The sequence below is a fragment of the Saccostrea cucullata genome, unplaced genomic scaffold, assembly GCF_032062105.1.
Source record: "Saccostrea cucullata isolate Sc308-1 unplaced genomic scaffold, CSIRO_AGI_Scuc_v1 ctg31, whole genome shotgun sequence".
Taxonomy (NCBI): Eukaryota; Metazoa; Mollusca; class Bivalvia; order Ostreida; family Ostreidae; genus Saccostrea; species Saccostrea cuccullata.
In genome coordinates, this window is record NW_026918875.1 from 1,409,140 (window position 1) to 1,432,153 (window position 23,014).

The 23,014-nt window shown below is 31.7% G+C and overlaps 2 protein-coding genes across 2 annotated transcripts; both read right to left on the bottom strand.

The window, feature by feature from the left end:
* Positions 1-1,918: 1,918 nt before the first annotated feature.
* LOC134273439 (short-chain collagen C4-like) lies at positions 1,919-4,015 on the bottom strand. The gene is made up of 3 exons (XM_062755633.1): positions 3,838-4,015; positions 3,682-3,750; positions 1,919-2,388 (listed from the first exon to the last, which is right to left on the bottom strand). Exons 1-3 carry the CDS (start codon positions 4,013-4,015, stop codon positions 1,919-1,921), a joined length of 717 nt encoding a protein of 238 aa, XP_062611617.1.
* A 1,069-nt stretch (positions 4,016-5,084) lies between these two features.
* LOC134273449 (probable G-protein coupled receptor CG31760) lies at positions 5,085-21,079 on the bottom strand. The gene is made up of 12 exons (XM_062755646.1): positions 21,001-21,079; positions 15,536-16,004; positions 14,428-14,598; positions 12,627-12,756; positions 12,168-12,491; positions 9,950-10,018; positions 8,103-8,212; positions 7,735-7,949; positions 6,682-6,820; positions 6,052-6,157; positions 5,655-5,792; positions 5,085-5,542 (listed from the first exon to the last, which is right to left on the bottom strand). The coding sequence occupies exons 1-12, from the start codon at positions 21,077-21,079 to the stop codon at positions 5,414-5,416; spliced, it is 2,079 nt and encodes a 692-aa protein (XP_062611630.1). The 3' UTR covers positions 5,085-5,413.
* Between the last annotated feature and the right edge of the window lie 1,935 nt (positions 21,080-23,014).

A 23,014-nucleotide genomic window follows, 5' to 3' on the forward strand; every position in this document is an offset into this window, starting at 1 on the left:
GCAGAATACCGAAAAATAAAAGGTTCCGAACACATTAGTAGGGGTGTTTCAGCTTAAACCAACCAGTGGTTTGGCAAGAAAAACATATTAAACCACAAAACATGGCGAACTCTTAATTTATAACGTATTTTCACCAAGAACAAAATATCATTAGACAAGGAAGGATTTTTTTTTCCTTACAAAAGAGTTTGTATATTACAAAAAATGTTTGCGTTTTTTATTTCGCGATTATTTTTGTAAGTGTTTTATTTGCGTTATTTATCAACTTTTAAGGTATCTACTCCGGTTAATTGATAGACGTATAAGAATATATTTTGAATAAATTATTTTAAACTTCTTACCTTTTAATTCATGTGTATAACTTTTTGAGGAAAATAAAATCATTTTTATTGAATCTTTTTCATTCCAAGTGCAAAATAAGAATCCACTGACATTGGAAATTTATAAAAAGCAAATACTAGTATCACTTTTTAATTGTGAAAATATTCACAATTTAAATGGAAATGTGGAGAAACGAAGAGTTATCAAGCTCCATAATCATAAATTAAGAACATGTCAATGAGAAGGTGTTGTATTGAACATGCTGATGTCATACGTAGTGCTTTTGGTAGTCTGCATCAAATTTATTAAAAATCTTGGATTTTGTCAGACGTTTCCTTTGTCGTTAAGTTGATTGCTCATTAATGCCTTTTATACATATTGTAAAGTCATCATTTTTCCTTTAACTCGATCCTGTATAAGGCAGAGATCACAAGGCCGCTGACTCTTCCTTGTCACCTGATCCAATCTGTTTTCAGAGGCCCCCTTGGATCTGCTAGGAATTACTCTGATTTAAATGGAGTTTTGAGCACGACAATGATCGTTATCTTCTAATTTTATTTCATCTTTTTTTTTTATTCACTAACGTATTTATCATGTTTATTGCTTACTTTCAAACTTGCACATTATTTGTGCTTATACCTATTTTAACCTATTTTAACCCATTTTTCATTATATAAGTTTTGAACTCGTTGGATTGTTCTGTCGGATCTTTAAACAAAAATTAAAAACATATGTACCTTCTTGGCCCTTTATCAATGACTAGATCCAATGCGTATTACATTGTAGGGCCAAATACATGTACTAGGGTTTCGCTGGAAAAGCTAATTAATCAGTTCGTAATTAAAACTGAAAAACAACAATAAAAAGTTGTTAAAAACTATAAACATTTCCAGTGGCGATGTCAATTTCGGTGACTTGACTAAATAATTTTTTTCTTCAGAAATCAGTAATATATTTCATAGATCTATATTCAAAGAAGCAGGGTGGAGGAAATATGTAAGATTGTGTCACAATGCTAAAAAGGAGGGCAAAATTTTGTTCAGGGTCACATAGAAAACGACATAAAGACACATACCTAAGCAGCAAAGAAAACATAAGCTTTCTTTATATTTTATATATGGAATTATTATAATTAACTGATTATGTCATTTCCATTTCAAAATATATTAATCCATGCATTTGTTTGTGTTATGTAACCGTAAAGGTTATTTATAAGTCGGCTAATCCTCGTCCAATTATCGAGTTCTGAGCTACGATGTGATTTTAACCAACGACCAACTTTATAAACTGACCACCAATGGTCTTACGATGATCGAAGGATGGTTGACGGATCGCTTCAATTGAAGAAATCGGCCACCGATGCAGAAAAAATAATAACTTGGACCGATAGACATAAAATTAGTCGGCCGACGAGGAAAAAAGGTCAAAATCGGGCAAGACAACGGCCAATGATTTGTTGACTGTCATCCAAAAATACCATTTTGCTTCAAAAGTCGTCAGTCGTTGGTCGCTTTTATAAATGTGACTGGGTTTTACATGATTAAGAACAGAACAAATTATTCAGAATATTAAGATTTTTTTTTCATTTATTAGCCTCCTAAGCGGTACAAATGGAACATGGGACATAGGTGCCATTTTTGTACGGTGGACATGGCAGAGTTCCACATACGGTGATAACAGGATGAAATAACTTCCCATTTTCATTTACTCTAGATCTCTCAATGAAATCCGGATTGTCGTCCAGGCAGAGGTACTCTGATTTTTGTTCATTATATGCATTTGAAGTCAGAAATCCTTGGTATTGTTTAACCCACCCTGAAGGACACGATAGTTTTCCTGGAATAATTAATGCAGACGTTGCTTGTGTCACGCGACAGACGGCACATGGGACATCATCCTGATATACTACATTCTTGAAACTAAACTGGTACTCTCCTCCGTAGAGATGGGCAATGCCGTCGCTCTGATGAATTGGAAAGTTGGCGTCAACTGAATCCGGATCATGTGGTAAACATAATGTGTTAGCTCCGTTTCCCGTCTCTGTGAAGAAACTTCCCGCTACAACGCCTGCGGGAGAAAACAAAAAGTGGTTAATATATGTCAAAATAATAAATAACAAGAAGTGTTAACATAAAAATTTCTACGTACCAACCTATACATTCCGTTCATATACCGGTATCTTGTTTTGCCTAGAAATGAAATAACCTCTGTATCTGATAAAAGATGTCCCTTGCCTTCCATCTAATACATGTATATTCACGAAGAAGGCGAGTAATAAAATTTAGACGGCAACGATGCGGACTTGGCGTTAATATAGCATCCGTATACAGAAAAATATGCTAGTATTATTTTTCATTTTAAAAGGAATCAGAGATATTCTAGTCTTTTTTCTTGGCAATGCTGCATGTAAAGGAGATGTGAGTATTTTGAGTGAATTCTGCAGGTTTGGCGTACAATAAATTCATGCTTTGAATATCAACATATAATATGCCGGTATATTTACATCTGCCAATGCCTTTCCTTACATGACAATACAAATTAAATTTACCGGTACATGCATTTTTGAATGAATGCAGTTTGTCATGTGATCAGACTTTCTTGCATACGTAAAGCAAACTGCAGGAACTATTTGGAAAGTTCCGATTGTAACGTCACATAACGCAGTGGTTACGTAATGTTGTGTTTTATCTAAATGGTACACCTATTTTTCTTTGTAATACGAATAAAAATACGTTATAAATATAAGAACTAAAATACCATTTTTAGAGTTTCATTTGGATATGACATGAAGTTGGTACGTAATAAAACTTACTATAACGACCTTCGGGCGTTATAGGATTTGATCACGTGACCAACTTCATGTCATATCCCAATGAAACTGTAAAAAAATATATCTTATTTCTTAAACATCACTGTGATACTGAAACATACTACAAAATGGTTTTATTATAATATTATTAATGAAAGTATGAGCTCATTTACAAGGTGTGTTTTAAAAAAGTTATTTTTTGTCAGGGACATTCTTTCCATTATTTTTAAAAAAATACTTCCTTTAGAGTTAGAATGCATTCAAAACGTTTATAATCGAGAAAAGGTGAAACAAAAATGAAAATTTTATAGAAATGTGTTAAAAAATCAACGTTTTGTACAAATGACTCATCTAGGCATATTTCATACCATGCACCGGATTGTCGGCTTTGCTTCAAGTTACTTAAGACATTAATGTCATCAATTGCATAACGGGCGAAGCCAAGAAGTTTGCAATTTGCTGAAAAACTTAACTGATACTAGTATGATGCAATACAGTATATATAATTCTATTTATATATTAAAAGATCCTTTCAGGAAAGATTCACTTACCACTGTACAGAGTTGTGGTGTTGCTCAGTTGAGGACATATTCTCTTTCCCCATATTGTGTACGTTGTTCCTGAAGAAAAATGATAAGCATTGATAACTCAATGCAAAGAATTAGCTTAAGAGTTCCAGTCCAAAGTGAGCACTTGAAATTACTTGCCATAATTATTATTCTGTGTAACTTTGGTCATTTCTTCTTTCAGCAGTTGGACCTGTCTTTGGAGTTCAACAATTTGCGTCTCCATCATCTGCGGGTCATTTACAAGGAGACGTTTTTCCTGTTGCAAAGCATTAAGTCCACCAAATATGCAAATTAGGAAAACGATTTTTAACCTCATTTTCGTCTCTCTTTCTTAGACAGTGAGGTTACAATAATGTTCCACCTTTCTTATCTTTGTCCTCATTATGTGAGATTAGATATGAAGATAACAAACAAAGTCCATTGAAATGATACATATTGGGAGTAGAGAAAACAAGATCTTGAAAAACATCAATTATGGGATCAGATGCCATGGAAGAGTAAGCATTCCCTGTCAACCGGTCATACCCGCCGTGTGATCCTTGTCATGATCGGGGACGCGGAAAAATCCGTAGACAATTCAGTGTGAAAATAATGGAATAACAATTTGTATGACAAATGTAAGCCAACATTGGACATAGATTGTGTTTGATGATAAGGTTCCATTGTCTCGGCCATAGATTTTGGGAAATCTTGACTATAAACTACTGAAAATTTTTAGTACTTTTCATTGTAATACAAGATATGTTACCGAGTCCTTCACCTGTAGCTGTCCTAATTTTATTTAAAGATTAATTTATTTACTACTTTAAGCATACTAAATATGTAGTATTTGTAATGCCGGGAATAACAAACATCAAAGATTTACAACATTTGCAGAGCGGATTATAGATTACTTTCGTAATGTATAGTAAAACAATAATAGATTTCTGTCCGTGACTTTTTTTGACTATGAATAAAGAATTTAACCCATTTCTATATCAACTTAGACGATAGATGTTTGCAATATCACGTTAAATGTAAGGAATACATGTATTGGGTAAGTTTTTGTTCAGAATAATCCACTGATCTTTCAAGATAAATTGGTTGCAAGTTAAAGGAGGAATCAGATACATCTAGAGATGTGTCCAGTGAAAGATTTTTTGTCATTCTGTTCCTGTGAAAAATGCGTGCTGTGTTTTTTTTCTTGGTCTAATTCTCATCTTCATCAAAGACACTTAAACAAAATGAAGAAAACTATGACGTATATGTATCAACATCATATTACATGTACATATTATCTAACTGGAAGTTAAATTGAACATCAGTTTCTGTTGAAATTCATCATAAGGGTTTGGTTTGAAAGCTGCAGATTATGAATTCTGCGAAATTTGTGGGTTTTTTTTTTTTTTAAATATGCACATATTCCTTTCTTTTTTTTTTTTTTTAGATAAAAATAGTTAATTCATTGATAAATATGAAAATCGGTGACATAATATGATTGAAAAGTATTACAAGATATAAACAGAATTACAAGACATCTACCCTGAAGTTTTGTCAAGTGATTCGAGAATATTCATTATTGTTTAGAATAATTAATTATTATCAGAAAGTCTCTTTGGGAACTGGTAGAGTACAGACCAAAAATTAAGATAATCAAGAGTAAATTGTTCAATTCTAATAACATTATCACTTCATGCTCCATTTCGGAGTTGCTCGATGTATACACAGGGTTCCCTCATGGTTCTTTGCGCTCAACACTGCCTTGAATATACACAAAGGGCACAAACTTCTCAAATTTTCCATTTACTAAATCATCTGCTGGCTTACTCTCCTTTTGCTCTCTCTTCCTAATACCCGTGTTCTCCTACAACAATGTACGTAAGCAGTCTAGAGTTGCTGACCCAAGCCTTGTCAATTTTTGTTGCATGTAACATATTTAACAATGGAAACTAAATCTTACCAAAAAAATAACTTACCGTTTCCTCCCCAGTACTTATCGTTTGGACAGCTATAGAGCGATGTTGGCCACTGCTGGTATAAGTTTTCATCCTACCTGTAATAGTTTTTAAACTGTCCCTTCGCTTAACCTCTACTTTCATATGAACGGCATAAAACTGAAAAAAAGTGGGATAGAAAGATAAGAGACAAAATGACGATAAATTATAAGAACAATAAGAGTACTAGTAGTTGTTTTAAACAAATATTTTCGTGATATACAAATACAAATAATTACTGTAGTTATTCAGTCTAATCAATACACGCGGTCTAGTTGGAGCGGAACAAATATCTTATGATAAAAATTCTTTTTTATGCAGATATCCATTTTCCCTTGGTATAAATAAACGTTACGCCACAATTTTCCCGAGAAAATACCTTTGGTAGAAATATCATCGCTATTGTCGTTGTCACAACAACTTGACAATTCAGAAAGACCATGGCGTATATCAAATCTGGTCCTACTGATTCAGCAGTAAAGTAACTGGAATAATTTAATAATAATTAAGCAACTGAAAAAATCTGAATATACAGGCACATAATGCAGTACGTTAAACGTATTCTATATCTTTAAAGAGTAATGGAATTCAGTTTTATTTAGATACTTATATGGGAACAATCTGATTGAAATCAGATACTTGTGTAGTGATCTTTAGGAGCGGATCAAAGGATCTAATTTTAATCAGATTGTAGAAGGAAGATCCTAACCTAACTTGATCTTAATCAGGTTGTAAAAAGAGACAAAATCTTTTGGATTAACGATTATTTTCGTAAAAAGTAAAGTGCAAATGGATAGATATTCTGTGGAGAAACTGAAGATAAATGTATATGAATGCATATACAATTATGAAAACCTTTTTTTATACATTGTAATATCCTGAAAACTTGATATAACTTTTCCTTATCATCATCAAACTATAAAACAAGTGGATTAGAATTAAACAAAACTAATAATTAAACAAAAATAAGTTTATTGATAATTATTAAATACCCATTTCAGAATCTTACTTGACGATCAAGATGAAGGTACTGACGATGATGGCGTTGTAAATGGACCATGAAATGTGCTTACTTTCGTTAAAGGATGCTGGGGCTTTGTGTACCGTGAAACATAAGTATACCCCGAACAACAACATTAGAACTTCCACTGTCAAAACAAAAAAATATATCAATACAAGTTTATCCTTGTATTAAATAAAAATATTTTAAAAATAGTATCTATTTCAATATACAGACTTTGTTTCGAAAACAATAGCTTTAATTTTATAATTCATATGTAATTAGTAAAAAAAAAAAAAAAAATAAAAGCAAATATTACTACTCAGTAATATAAAACATGAAAGATAAACTTTCACTTATATAGTCCACAAATTATTATCTTCGAAGTATGAAATTTCATTTCCTACAATTAATTTAAAGATATGCTTAAACATGTAGTACCAAAGATATAATCAATATTGACTCGACCAAATTCTACGTTTTTGAAAGTGGAACCTGGTACTTTTTCATAAATCTAGAAAAGTCGTTCATCAGAAATTCGATCACTGCCCTTTTCTTTTCCAGGAAAGAGGGAACTTGGTATTCGAATAATAAGCCCATGGGTCTTACCATCTGTACTTATGCCAATAGACAAGTAGATTGTGGTTATCTTCAGGCTTAAACGCAAATAGAGACCTTCTTGTGACACAGTTTTTCTCTTTTCTGATGACAAGTAAAATAGACCATTGCGTGAGACCTGGGGACTAATGGCGGTAAAATGATATGCACTTGTATAACATGCCAAGATGGTATTAATTATGTTCTTATTTGTAAAAGGCTGTCAAAACTGAACAATGTCATAATGCAATCATCCATTCTGGTTGAAAATGGAACAACTTGCGATTGTTTCACTATATAAAACTTGATTTTCCGTCTGTGGCTAACATTCAATATAATAGAGTCTGATAAAGCACCAAAGCCAAAGGCATTATGAACAGTGTTTTTAAATGATAGACATTAATCTGTTTCTTTTTATCAAAAGATATATACTGTATGTGTACTGTACTTTGCTACTGTACTCACTTCCATACGCGGAATACGACCACCAATTGTCTGTGCACATCACAAACTTTAATCCTGAGGAAGTTTTCACGACTTTTGAAGTTTCGTCATTGGCTGCAGTCCATGCCACCAAATAACCTATTACAGCTGCAAGGATCACCCCCATGTGACGTAATAAGGTTTTATCAGTTATATGTACTTTTTTTAGTTGTCCTCTTCGGAAAATTACTGATATTCTGTCGAAGATATAAGAGATTAAATAAATTATACTGTCCTCTGGCAAACATTAGTATATTTGAATATCCTTGACAAATCTAATTTTCTTCTCATGAACTACAAAGTTTGACTCTGTTGACCTATCAGTTATAATAGTTAGCTTGGACACAGACCTCCATGTCTTTAAGAGGAGTGCCCCATACATCAGAAAAAATCCTACATGATATAGCCATGGTAGGATCGTACATAATATGTCATTGGCGTCAGGAAACATCACAAACATCTGTAAAAAAAAAAACAACAAAACACTATTGTTATATAATAGAAGTATTAAAACCTATGATACAGTGTACTCATATGAAAAATGCAAAGATGTGTGATTCAACTCAGAAATCTATAAGGAAAAAAGAGTTGCAAATAAGGCAAAAGCAATGATACCTGGAAACACCAGTGATAAGATCACGTGTCTGGGAGGACATCTCCTGGCACTGGTCAAATTAACAGTGAACACTGCATTACGTATGGAAATAAATCCGGAGTCCAAAAAGGTGTGAAAACAGTGGCTTATCAACTGGGTGGAAATATACGACCCAACTATACTCGTAGATTGTTATTGCAACAAGGGCGTTAGAGAATTTGCAATATACTCTGACTTTTTTCAAAGTCATACTCAAAATATGACCTTGGGGATCAAATCTTCTCGAAGACTTAAACAATATTTGCAAGTGATTGTGGAATATGTACTTTACAATATAACTTTCTCATTGATAATTTTCTGAGATCTTTTAATTTTAAATTATAATAAATTATCATACATGTACCGTGAAGCGTGCATCAAATGTTTCAAAATTTCTAACACAGTTTTAATATCCTACGTCCTGAAGTATTAAAAAATACATTTCAGCATAGTATGATTAGAAAACCACCCTTCTCTGGCAATGTTTCGTGACAGATTTCCTTTATAAAACTATAAACTGTTTTGTGTAGCCGTTCTTTGTTACCGAATTGATTATCTTGCTAGAAACTTTACTTCTCTGGACTCGGTTAAACTAATATTCTAATAAAAGACATAGACAGTGCAATGAAAGACAATGAAAGGTGCGTAGACACAGATTTGAAATTAATATTTTCTGTATAATATTACGACTCATATAATTTAATAACATTTCACACGAAAATATGTTGAAATATATTAAAAATCTTTCATTTCATCTAAATGTTATTAAAACTTTTGGACGGGTATATACTCTAAATTTTCTGGATTAAAGTTTTAATATTTTTCATAAATACACACCAAGGTTGACAGTTTTATAAAGTATTAAGAATGAAATTAAAATTTGTGAAAGTGCAAGGATGTGTCAATCAAAACCATCTAAGAATTTGACATTTCAATAAATTTAAGACGAAATAGGATGTTTATTTTTTTTTGTGAAATGCTATTACAATATATAAGTCGTGATATTATACAGAAAATCTGTATCTATGCACCTTTAAGAATAAAATTAAAATTTGTGAGAGTGCAGTGATGTGTCAATCAAACCTATCGAAAGAAGTTTAATAAATAACTTTTAGATGAAAAAAAAATTAACCTCAAATCAGTGTCTATGCACCTTTAATATTCTTGTAATAAGAATAGGAAGCAGTTTCAAATGTGTTTATAAAAATCCACGTCATGAAATTGGAATACTTCAAAGTAATAGGTAAATCAATTGAACATGCAGCAGATATTAGGTATATTAGAATGGAATAAATGTAGCGATAATGAACAGTATTCAAGCTCAAATGTCCACTCAAACAATACAAATGAGGTCAATTCAGTGTTTAGATAATCGGCTAATAATTAGTATGACAAATGTCAGTTAACATTTGTCTTAATGATAGATTTGTATTTGCTGGCAAGATCATTGAATCGACCATAGAGCTTGTGGAATCATGGCTTTACACGAAAAATGTTTTCTTTAAAAAGATTTTTATATATATAAAAGTTGACAAGTAATCTCTTCATAAAACATAGTTTTACCTGCAAACACATTAAGATACCTCCAATGCACATCAAAAGGAGAAATATAGGACTCCCACTCTTCATTACCTGAAATAAAGGTAATATATATAGTTCTGTATTAAAGATTTTAATGTAGTGTTGTTTCAAAGATAAATATAATTAAGGTAGGTCCGTACTTTCAGAATTTTCTATCAAACTGATAATTTTTCAATTTGAATACCTAGAACAAGTCTTAAACTTACTAAAACACCCATAAAAGACATATCTTTGCAGGTTAATTTTCATACAGCATGTCTCAGCGCACATACCTCTAAAAACTCAACAGCCAAAATTGAACATAGAAAAGTGTGATTTCATATTTCTCTCAGTTATGCACTAAATCACATCAAATTTATGTTAAAACTTATGAAGATCAAAAATATTCATTTGACGAGAGAATTTTTGAAATCTTTACTGCAAAACATTAACAAATTGGTGTTGAATCTGTCCATGTCTTTCAGAAAAAAATCTCAAAATATCTTTATTTTTTATAATTCTCAAAATCCAAAATGTTTAGATGCCATTTTTTCTTTAAAACTATTAAGAATTATATCTAATGTTAACAAAAACAGCTACTTTATTATGGTTGACCAGAGAATTTTAGCAAAACAGTCTTTTGAAGACGTATACCTCCATTTTTGGAATATCAATTTTTTCAATTATTCAATGCAAAATTTTTAAAAAGTAAAAATTAAATGGATGATATAGGCTCTAAATCAATAAAAACAAATCTCAGGTTAGTTTGCTTAAAAGAAAATGAAAAAGATTTAGGTCCATAAAAGCAATTAAGAATTTTGTGTTTGTGTGTGCACTAAATGACATATATAGATCTTATGGACAGAGTGCAAAGTGTTAATTTCCATAAATAATGTATATTAAATGCTTCATATGCACAATAACACTATAATAAACAAATATATACTTGCTAAATCATTTTCAATCACCCAAAAAGATTTATATCAATAGAAAAGTGAAAATCAGAATTTTATATTGATGTGTAAAATTAGAACCGGATCCGTAAAAGTGTGGGCCTTCCTTAATACAATAGCGCTCACCGTATGATATTTAATAATTTGTATCAGTACTTTTTAAACTTCATTTAAAGGAAATCAGACATTTTACTTTTAAAAATTTTAAGAGATAAGAAAAAAACAACAACACTAGATTGTAGTTGTGAACATAATATACAGAATATTGTCATTCTTACTAGATTTACATTCTTTAAGACTAAATTCTCATCCACTTTGTGTGTGTGATGAAATTTTAGGTCTTATTACTGTTTGAGAATGCATTTATTTTTATGCGCCCGGATCGATAGATCCGAGGCGTATATTGTTTTTTACCCTGTCTGTTTGTCTGTTTATCTGTTTGTCTGCTTGTCTGTCTGTCTGTTGTCAACTTTAACCTTCACCATAACTTTTGAACCATGAGAGACAGAGACTTCATATTTATTATGCATACTCCACTAATAAAGTTCTTTCAAATGACATCAAGGTCAATGACCTTGTGACCTTGACTGTGACTATATGCTAAAAATAGCTTTTTCGAACTTTCGCCATAACTTTTGAACCATAAGAGGTAGAGACTTCATATATACTATGCATACTCAACCAATTAAGTTCTTTCAAATGACATCAAATTCATGACTTTGTGACCTTGACTGTGACCTATATGAAAATAACAGCTTTTTGAACTTTCGCCCTAACTTTTTGAACCATGAGAGGTAGAGACTTTATATTTGGTATGCATACTCCACTAATAAAGCTTTAAATGACACAAGGGTCATGACCTTGTGACCTTGACTGACCTATATGCTAAAAATAGCTTTTTAGAACTTTCACCATAACTTTTGAACCATGAGAGATAGAGACTTCATATTTGGTATGCTTACTTCACTAATTATGTTCTTTCAAATGACATCAAGGTCAATGACCTTGTGACCCTGACTGTGACTTATCTGCTTAATGTAGTTTTTTGCACTTTGTTGCCGCCGGGCGCATAGTGTTTCACAAACACATCTTGTTTTTCTAAGAATGCGCTAAATCTATATAGTTGACCTCTCGATGATTTCAATACAAAGAAAAAATACAACTTTTTCTAGCTACATGTAACAAGCGGTACCTAAGAGTAAATAAGAGAGTCAATACAGTTTCCTGTACAAAGAAGGGAAAACAGTAAAAGCAGGTGTACAAACTACCTTATTTTCTCTCAAACGGTATACCGAAGCTGATACTAAAAGAATCAGGAATATGACGATCATTGTCAGAACAAGAATTATCCCTTTCATTGCAATGTTTCTCGTGAACAGACAAGGCGACGAATCTATGCAAACAGCACAACCTGGCGCGCAAGGAGTACACGTGTACTGCGACAGTGACGTCATATTGTTACTGGAAGTGTTTTCAATGTCGGAACCATTGTAGAACTTCTCTTCGGCTTTTATAAATGGAAAGAAATATCCTTTGGCGCATGTACAGATGTAGGCTCCTCGACCAAACCCATGACCAGGAGTGAAAACACACTAAGAATCAGTAAATAGACAAAAATGTAAGCAGTATAAGGAAGCCAGATTTCTTTGCAGCAAAAATTGCAGAAATATATCAATATATGGCTTTACTAAATAAACGTAGATTTAGGGACAGACATGAGAACCTACTGTTGTGGAAGGTTGACAGAGATGAGTTCCTCTAAAGATGTCAAACATCCCCTTCTTTGTCGAGATTGTATCAACGTCACACTGATTTACGTCAACGTTAGTGAGTTCTACGTCAATAGTTGCCACGCCCCTACATTGTAAGGATAGAAATGAAAATTCAAATTGCTAAGAAATAAATTAAATGTTAGTTTTCCACAAAGACTACATTGATCTTATTACTGTGTATTAAACTCTATTTTTAAAAAGAATAATACGATATATGGTATTCAACAATATATATCTTCACACATTTTCCTAAAAGGTGGTCTTTGAAAACCAAGTTTTTCAACAATGTGTAGAATTCCACATTAATTGTACCAATCTACTAGCTTTATATCTTTAATCTTTATATAAAGCAAAATTAGTTAAAAACTTTTTAGCGCTTCTGCATAAGAGAAAGAAACTATTGCTGAAGAAGAGTACTTAGTTATGTGATCGTCGTTTTAGCAATAAGAAAAAGTTTATCTCAATATTAAATATCTGGATGTTTACTGACTATATAGCCGTTAATGGGAAACTTTTGCACCGGCTTACAAAACATAACGACTTCAACTTTTCCATAGTTAACTTCTCTTTTACCTAATACGATCACTTGCAAATTATGCTTATGTATAACTCCAAACAGATTCGTACATAAAAGCTATGCAGAGTATATATATGATAGTTTTTTCAACTTAAGTAAGCTTCTGACAAAAGTTAATGCTACATGATTCTCTTCAATCTCGTCAATTACAAATCTCTGGTTGTTTTGAAGACCTTGTTTGAATAAAAAACCTATAACTGTTCAGTTTTATTTTGAAAAACAGATCTCATGGTTTTGTTAGGCTTTTAATTTATGGCGGCTGTGAATTACTATTTTTGCCTGACCAATTGCTAAACATAGCTTTTTGCGTGCTTATAGGTTTGATTGTTTATAAAGTTTTTATTCATCATTGTGCACTTGTAATCTTTAAGCGAAATCTTCTCTTAACCATAACTTCATTGGGATCCATCTTCAATAATCATTTAATTTATTTGCAAAATCTTTTGATTTACACTTGAAACGAACGCGGTGACCATCATATTGAAAAAATAATATTTTCATGCAAAATTGTTATTCATCTTTATTTTTTTCATTTATATGAGATAATCTTATGACTAATATGCGAAATCGTGTGATTTAAAGACGTTATTAATAAACCCGAGAAACCGTTTTTATATGCAAAAATTTATCTTCAAACAATACAAATTGGTATACAGGAAATACAACATGCACAATAGATATACCAGAGGTGGATTTAGGTACTTATAAGAGTAAGCATCATTTGTTGATCAGCTACGTTGAGAGCTGTGTAATACTCAGATAAAAGGAATATTCCATACATATAGTCAAATTAAGTTTACCAAAACACAGCCTAACACATGTGAAACACATAATACGACCTATCGTTAGGTTATATTTGCTAACAAGGGTTTTTGAAATAACACGTCTTTAACCTGCCTCGGTTCAAAAAAATTATCGTGATCAGTGTATGGACACACAGGGATTCAATAATGATTTATAGGTTTAGAGATTCGTACATGAATGACAAGATTTCCAATTTTAAATTGGAAGTTACAAGAAATATATTCTGATGCAACGTTTTACATACAGTTGGATAATAATATCAATTTTCTGCATTTGTGCAACAAAACAGAGCAAGTGGATAGTTCTTTATATAGATTACTTTAATAAAGGAATGATTTGAGTTATACTTCAACTCATGATATACTCTAACTGTACCTGAAAACAACGGACTTTTTGTCCGGTGCTAGTCCAAATATTGGAGATGAATAAGTCACCATCCACACATTTCCCCCTCCACAGTCAAAGTAGGGCTTTGTCCAATGGCCGTCATCCAGTGTGGCCACGGGCTGCGTGACCTCCACAGCAGGAAGGAGAGAATCGCCAGATCTGCTCAGATAATTGTTCATTTTAAAAAATCTTAATTTTTGGAGGTCATTTTTAACTGTTCTGCAAAATTGTTAAATTCATATAGTGATTGAAGAGTTTTTTTTTATCGTTAATGTTTTCAGTCAAATCATTTTTATTGATAGTTCTGATCAAATATTGTACGTGCATATAGTTTGTTGAGTGTTTGTTGTTTATTTTTCATCATCTCATAATTAAATACCAACCAAACTTTGCTTCCGGATTCCTGGAGAAGAAATTTATATGCATTTGAATAAAGAAAACTAGTTATAACTTAAAAGAGTAAAAGAATGAAAGTTTTCACAGGAAAAGTAATTTCAACATCTTCAAGAAATCCTTAAAATGTGTTTCAGACTTTCAGTTGAAAAATCCGTTAAACTACGATTAAACAGAGGTTCTCGGTTTAAAAATAGAGAAATTTTCCCCCGATGCATTTTTATATTGTATATAATTTCTCGATCCTTAAATAAAGCTTCTTATTTTCAAATGTACAGATATCTACCCTTAATAATAAAATCTTAATTTGGGAATAACGATTTTATATGTACATTTATTTCTTTGCAAGTAAGCATGCACAGGATGTTTACCAAAGTAGCTTATTGATAGCCTTAACATTGTATGCTCTTGCCGTTATTTTGAATATGAACAGTAATGGTACTCATCAAGTGTATACGTACATAATACACTTCAAATTTTCTAATGGTTGCCGTTGCCATGGAAACATTTTTTTAATTTGAAATTTTGAGAAAGAAAAGTACTTGTTCTCAACTCAAAATTACACTATTAGGCCAGTTCGATGTTACATATTTTGCTTTTTCTTGCAATACCAAAGGGTACATGTTGTTAACGAATAGATGAAAAAAGCTTATTTCATTAAAAGGTACTAATTTATATGAGTGTAATGTTCAATTAGCTTTACCTGAACTGGATTTTATCTGTCTCCAGGGATATATTGCTGAAGTCCTTATAGCGGAGTACATTGTAGTACTCGGTTCTGGGGTCTGTGTAATTATACTCTACAGCAATATCTTTAGAGAGAACAGATGTCTGGTTTTCGTCCCTGTATGCATAAGGACAAAACAGGGGATATCTCAAAGACTCGTGTGGTTCAAATGGCGTTCCCGAACCAAATATGATCGATTTCAGGTGAACATTGTTCCTGACGAGAGCGAAAAGGACGTCATCAGACAAAGAAGACATGCTGTTGTTGTTGCTGGAAATAATTTTGGAGATGAAATTGGCCAATCGGACTGCAGCAAGTGCGTGGGGATTCCATACAGTGTGGTCAAACACGAGATCTAGGGATTCCCCGGTTCCCAGACTGCAGTTGTCCAAATTCTCAATGAAAGCCACGTAATCTAAAGCCTGACGGGCTGCTTGTCTTTGAACTGGAGAAGAAAAAAGGCTTTATATAAATCTTATTCACTATATTTATGTTGATATTCAATGTTTCTAGTAAAACAGTCGTATTTTGAAATGAAGTTTGATAAATTCGGAGCATTGGAGGGGAAACAGAACTCACTGCAGATGTTTGTAGTTGAATAATTACTAGCTTTTATTCTCTGGCTATGGCTATGCTGAAAATGTACAAAAACGTTGAAAATTTCCAGATTTTCAAAGCATAACTATATGAATCAATATGGTTCATATCCGGTTTACGGCAGATGGATCATTGGGAATCAGGTGAATGGAAGGTAATGCGTATTTAATGTCCTCATGTCTTTGATATTTTACGACAATCTGACATAAAACGGCAATAAATTGGATTATTATATTGAATCTCACGCACAATACAACTTATTCGCGGTATTTCACCAACTTCGAAGCCAAATCTGTACGTATGAAGACGATTACTGCAAAGATCTTAGTAGCAATAAATCAAAAGCAATCATATGTTAATAGCGAGACTGATTTTACATGTCTTTTTTCCCTTAAAAGTACAACAACTGGTTATTCAGTTTCTGATAAAATTAATGCTACACATGATTTATTTTGTGAAGATAAGGACATTGAAAGAACTATTATAACATTTTTCAGAATTTGATTTTAAGATTTTCTACCTCCAGAAGATTACAAATCTGGTGCAGAATACGAATATATAGACCTTTTTGTATACCAAAAAGGTTTTCTCAAACCACTAATTACCATTTATTTATATAGAGAAAATTCAACACCCCCAAAAGTTAATGATTATTCATTTGTATGTGGTGAGTATTGTGGCAATATTCGTGGGTCACCGAACAAATCAACACAACATTGGCAGACCCACTTCAGCATCAACAACATATCAATCAATCATCAATCAAATTCAGCAAATTATAAACAAATTGACCACCCCGGGTAATCCGCGGACGGTTATTTAGTTAATCTTTACTAATTTACATACACAATCTGCAATAATTATTTTAATACAAAATGCAGTTTTTCTACAATTTATCAAACCCAGTCACAAAGCAATGCAGTTCCCATCAGCACAACACATTCACTCGATCAGTGTCAACCATTAGTCAACAAAATTGCTGCAAAATCTTAGTAGCAATAAATCAAATGCAATCATTTGTTAATGGCGAGACTGATTTTACATGTCTTTTTTCCCTTAAAAGTACAACTGGTTATTCAGTTTTTGATAAAATTGATGCTACACATGATTTATTTTGTGAAGACAAGGACATTGAAAGAATTATTATAACATTTTTCAGAATTTGATTTTAAGATTTTCTACTTCCAGAAGATTACAATACATGGATCTGGTGCAGAATATACGAATATATAGACCTTTTTGTATACCGAAAAGGTTTCTCAAACCATTAATTACCATTTAACGACGAAAAACTGAAATTCCAACGAATGTTAATTTTAGGAATCTGGTAAGCTCAGAAGATAAAACACTTCCTTATTAATCCCCTGTCTGTGAAACCGCTGGGGACTATAGGTTCCTCAGCGCCTCTCCATCAGTCTGTCCGTCTGTCAGTTTGCCCCAATTGGTTTTCCGAACTTTTTTTTTTTGCCCCTGAAGATATTGAGCGGATTTTCTTTATTTTCTTTGTGGGTGTATCTTGATGAGCTATAGATCAAGTTTGCATTTTGTTCCGCTTCCATGATTTGCGACGGAAATGTAGCATTTGCACTTTGTAATGGTATTAAATAACACTTGCCGGTTGGGTATTAGTATTGAAATTGCAATGTTTTGTCTTAAAGTACCGGAGGTTTTCTTGAATGATTTTTAACGGAATCCCGGCCTCTTTTTAAATGTTAAATGTTTTCCTCATTATGTTTTTTCTTCATTCTTAGAGTATTGCAAAATCCAAACTTGATCTATAACTCATCAATGTAAACAACTCAAAATCTTGAAGCACTAAGAAAAAAAGAGGAAAACCCTTAAAAATGGAAAAGGTTATTCCGTCCAAAATCAAAATGCAAACATGATCTGTATCTCATAAAGATACACTCGCATACTACAAATCAGTTCAATATCTGCAGGCATTTAGAGAGAAACAATGTGGAAAACCAATTAAGTGGGACATATTGACATCTCTGCAGATGTAGAGACAAACAGCTAGGCAGACAGATGGACAGACAAAGAGGGAATATATAACCCCCTTTCTGGATTTCACCGGTAGGAGACAAAGACAACAATGTTTATACTTTAAGATTTAAGTCAGAGCTAGAGCTGACCACCTATTAAAGCAATATGAGCTGCATTTTTGAGAATTTTATTTTGGTGGTAAAATGTGTTACAATGATTAATCTGTATGTAATCTAAACCCTTATGATCAATAAGTCCAAAATAAAATATAAAAATGTTTCATAAGATATATTTCTGTACAACAGAATATATAGCATTATATAAGAAACCATTATTGTACAGGACGACAAAAATTCAATTTTGCTTCAATCAAAGCTTATTAAAAGTTCTTCCATAGCAATATAACCAACAGACGTTTATAAACGTTCTATTTTCCTGTCATTGAAATAGTTAATTACAAATTTGAAATATTTTTTTTCGATATCAAACATGCAGCTCTTATTGCTTTAAAACACGGGAAATATACAGAATGATTTAATACCACACATGTATATCAAATTCATAATCAATAATAATTAGTTTTATTAATTGTTCTGTCAACCCCAAACGTAGCCGTGAAGGCATGTTGCTACCATGCCGCTTATAATTTGGTCCGTGGTTTTCTCACAAATGGCTTAGATGACCTTAATATTACAGATGCCGAAATGACCATCATCGAGTGTACTTAAGTTTTCAACGTGCAAAAGTATGAAAAAGATCAAAATTTGAAAAATTCAAAATTTATTATTTTAAGGTACTCCGATCCTCGGGGTTCTGAAAATCAAGCATTGACTTATTGAAAATGCTCAAAAAAAAATGTATCTGAATTTTCAAAGTAACGGGTTTTTTTAACTACAATAATTCTTCAAACTTCATCTTTCAAGTTAATCATATTATATAGAGAAAATTAGGAAACCTCAAATATATTTTCAGGAATTGCGAATAAAAACACTTGCTACGCATTTTCCAATTCAAATTTGATCAATTAACACATTTTAAAAATAAAAATCATAGGTATCCAAGCTTTTGAAGTAATTCTACGATTTTTTTTTTTTTTTTTTTTTTTTTTACATATAATGTACTTTAATTTCTTTTATTTACTTCGATCATTTTACAATGCAAAGTATATAAAGATTCTCCTGTCATTGTGAAGCATCATAAATTACTTCTAATTTCACATCATGTTAATAAACATTGGTATCTATGGTTAGATTAAAATGAACATCAATTTCTTGATATATGTAATTTCAAAATGCTTTTACGGGGTAACAATTTTGACTTTTTATTAGACTTTACTAAGAATTTCAAAGAACCTTGAAGCACATTGAGAGGTATATAATGAAAATTCTTGCATGAGAATATTTAATTTTTAAGCTTCATTTTGAGACTTTTTAAATTAGATTATAAATCAAAGAGTTGTCCTTCCTGGCTGAGGATCGGAGTCCCTTAAGTAACTGCCCAGTCTGTCATTTAAAAACTTTCATTGTTTATTCCTTAACATTAAACAATGAAATAAACTTATCAACTCTGGCTTTGAGTGGGATAGCTCTATCAACCTCGCAACAGGAACTATTTCCCGAGGGCTTGTATTCGGGGAATAGTTTTTGTTAAGGGTTGATGAAAGTGCTTTCTCACTGACAACCAATGGAAAACCTCTTTATTACCTTGATGTGAATAACAATCTGTGAGGATTGCAGGGATACAATTGTAGCAATTTTCTACCCGGGGTTTTAGCATAACTGTATACCTTTGTGAAACTTTTTCAGTGTTGGAGAAATCGACAACCATTCATATTGCAGGAAATTAAAATTGGTTGTCAGCAAACAGTTAATATTGAGTGTGTTATGTTATTATTATACATGTATGTAAGAAATATTTTATATGTGTGAGGAACAATTGTCCATTTTTGTTGGAAACCTTTGATGCTTATGTTAACTACAATTTTTGTTTCTTGATCAAAACCCTTATTTTGATGAATAAAATACATTTGACTTTTGACCTTTTTCATATCAGTTAGGAAAAGAGGAGGTATTAAGTTAGATAAGAACATTCTGTGGGATAGATAACACAAACTGGTGTATAATTTAGTAAGATTTGAATTTGAAGTCCTTCGCTGCTAATTGGAACAATGCTGTCTATTAATGAATATAAAATTTAATCATTTCATATCGAATGGATGATACGTGTTTCTGCATTGGCAGATATTAATATTGAAGTGTAATAAGAATATGTCTTTTATTATTTCATTTGATTTTTTTTATGTATATTAAGTGAAATTAATATTTAGATCATTCTACAATATCTAACATAAAACATATACTATAAATTGAATACTTTTAATGTTTGGTTTACGTATTACTAGTAAACTAAACCATATATTGACTATGAAGGTAGAAAAATAAACTTGAGGTATTATATTTACCTTTCAGGTAAAAAAAAAATAAAATTGATTTTTTTCATTCATTTCTTGATTTCGAGAAAATATTTTAAATTTTCCCTATGGTATCTAATCTAAATAATGTTTCGCAAAGCATTGTACAATTTTAATTTTTAAAAAAAATCATATTCTACACGTATTTTTTGTGCATCGGGTCAAGCAATAATTGTGCAAAAAAAAAAATTACCTTAAATTTCCATACATAAAATTGATAATATAAATCTATCTAAAATTGATATAAAAATGGTCAACCTTTGACAGAATACATTTTGCGTTTCGTACTTCATCCATTCATGGTGTATATAAATCAAACGAAATTCAGAAGGTAAAACCTAGATGTGGAACCTCAGTCGGTTCCCTTTTGGTCATATAATATACTTACCTGTATAAGAATTAACTAGTATGTAAATTCCCAGAATATAAAGAAACACGCAATAAAGCGGGAACACGATATGCGTCATCCTCAGTGTATCGCGTGTGAGTGACTTCAGATTCCGTGCGTGACTCTCCTGATAATTCCGATGACGAAATGCTATTATAAAAGAAATTGCAGGTATCTTGAGTGAAATCAATTTACATACAGTCGTAAATCAGAGGATGCTTTAGAGTAAGATTTAAAAGTGTGAAAGAATTTGTCTTCAATACATTTCAATAAATCCATTAAGAAATAAACGGGATGTTGCCAAACTTTTACAGAGAATTTTTTCGAAAAATTATAAACTTCTCATATGCATGCTGAATAAAATTAAAATACTACTTAAGTTTTAGAACAAATAATGAAAAAAATCTAGTGAAAACGTAATAACAACCTGAAATCTTCTAATTCAAAATTGGACAGATTACTCTATTATTTTGAATGTTTGGTCCAACTCGTCAAATTAAGACAAGAAAAGGAGGTGGTGGTTTTTGGGTGGTTTAATAGGGTAAATACTACCCATCCATGAATTAGAAATCATAATTGTGTTTTTATTTTTGGTTGTATCAATGGTGAATACGAAAATATTTTGATTTTAAAGTTCTAAATCTCTGTCCGAGATCAGAAAATCTACGGGTAATGTTTAGTAGAGAAATATAGATTGTATAGACTGTCGTTGATGGCCTATGTTCCTCAAGGAACGACAGGCCTAAGTAAGTAAGTATAGATTTTATTTGTCATAGATAATTAAACGACTCTTCGATTATTATTTTTTTTTTTTTGAATTTTTGAATAGGACTAATTAATCTCAAGCTTTAAAGATTATTTTGAAGCAGATTATTAGTATCTGCTTCAGCAATTTTGCTTCTTGGATCACGTTCTATAGTTTCATAGTTTCGCAATTATCATGGTCGTTGAGCATACAATTGTTACTTCAAAATAAATATTGCGTGGCCCAAGATATGATAAATGTTTAAATCTTGAATACCAGCACAATTTTCTGAACATAACATGAATCAACGAATCGTCATTTCCCATCCATGCCCGGTGTGTGGTTTAAAATTTAATTTTCTATAGCTTTTAAAACATATATGAAGAGAGAATAATTTTTATTATGCCACTGCATTTCCATAATTCTAAGAAAATTTTGTGTGCCTATGTATATAGAATAAGTTGATAATTTTGTATGTCTATTTATAGAAAAATTTGATATCGTACTTATACAAATTTACAATACATGTATCTAAAGGAATGTTTTTGTTTGTTTGTTTTATTTATTTTTACTTTGTTTGATTGTTTGTTTGGTTTTTGTTGTTGTTGTTTTTTTTGTTGTTTCTTTTGGCTTAAATATCAATACTTAAGACATTTTTATTATTAGAAACATATTAATTATAATTGATTTGAGTGCCAAAACTAAATCCTTTGCTAACGAAAGTGAAAGATATCGCAATCGATCTTATAAATCCCCTGTAATACATTTATACAAGTTTTTGGAGATCGTCTTCCAATTATCTGTTAGAATTCCCAAGGGTTACATGCGTTTCATTATTAGGCGATTTATTTTTGTATTCATATGAGGAAGAATTCATTTAAAAGCTTCATTTTTTGAGTCTATAGATAGTATGGCACGCCAAATTCACAAAAATGAGCAAATCATAGTTTCACAATCGATAAACTAGGTTTATCGGTTGTAAACTATAGTTTACGGACTGTAAACTATAGTTAACAACGTTAATCTATATTTTACATCCGTAAACTATAGTTAACGCGATAATCTATGTTTCACAACCGTAAACTATACTTAACACCGAAAACTATCATTTGCGATTGCAAAACATAGATTATCTGATAAATACTGTTTCACGATTTGTAAACTATAGTTTACAAACCGTTAACTATAGTTAACGATCTGATAAATATAGTTTCACGATTTGTGAAACTATGATTAACAACTCTTAACTATAGTTTACGATTGTTAACC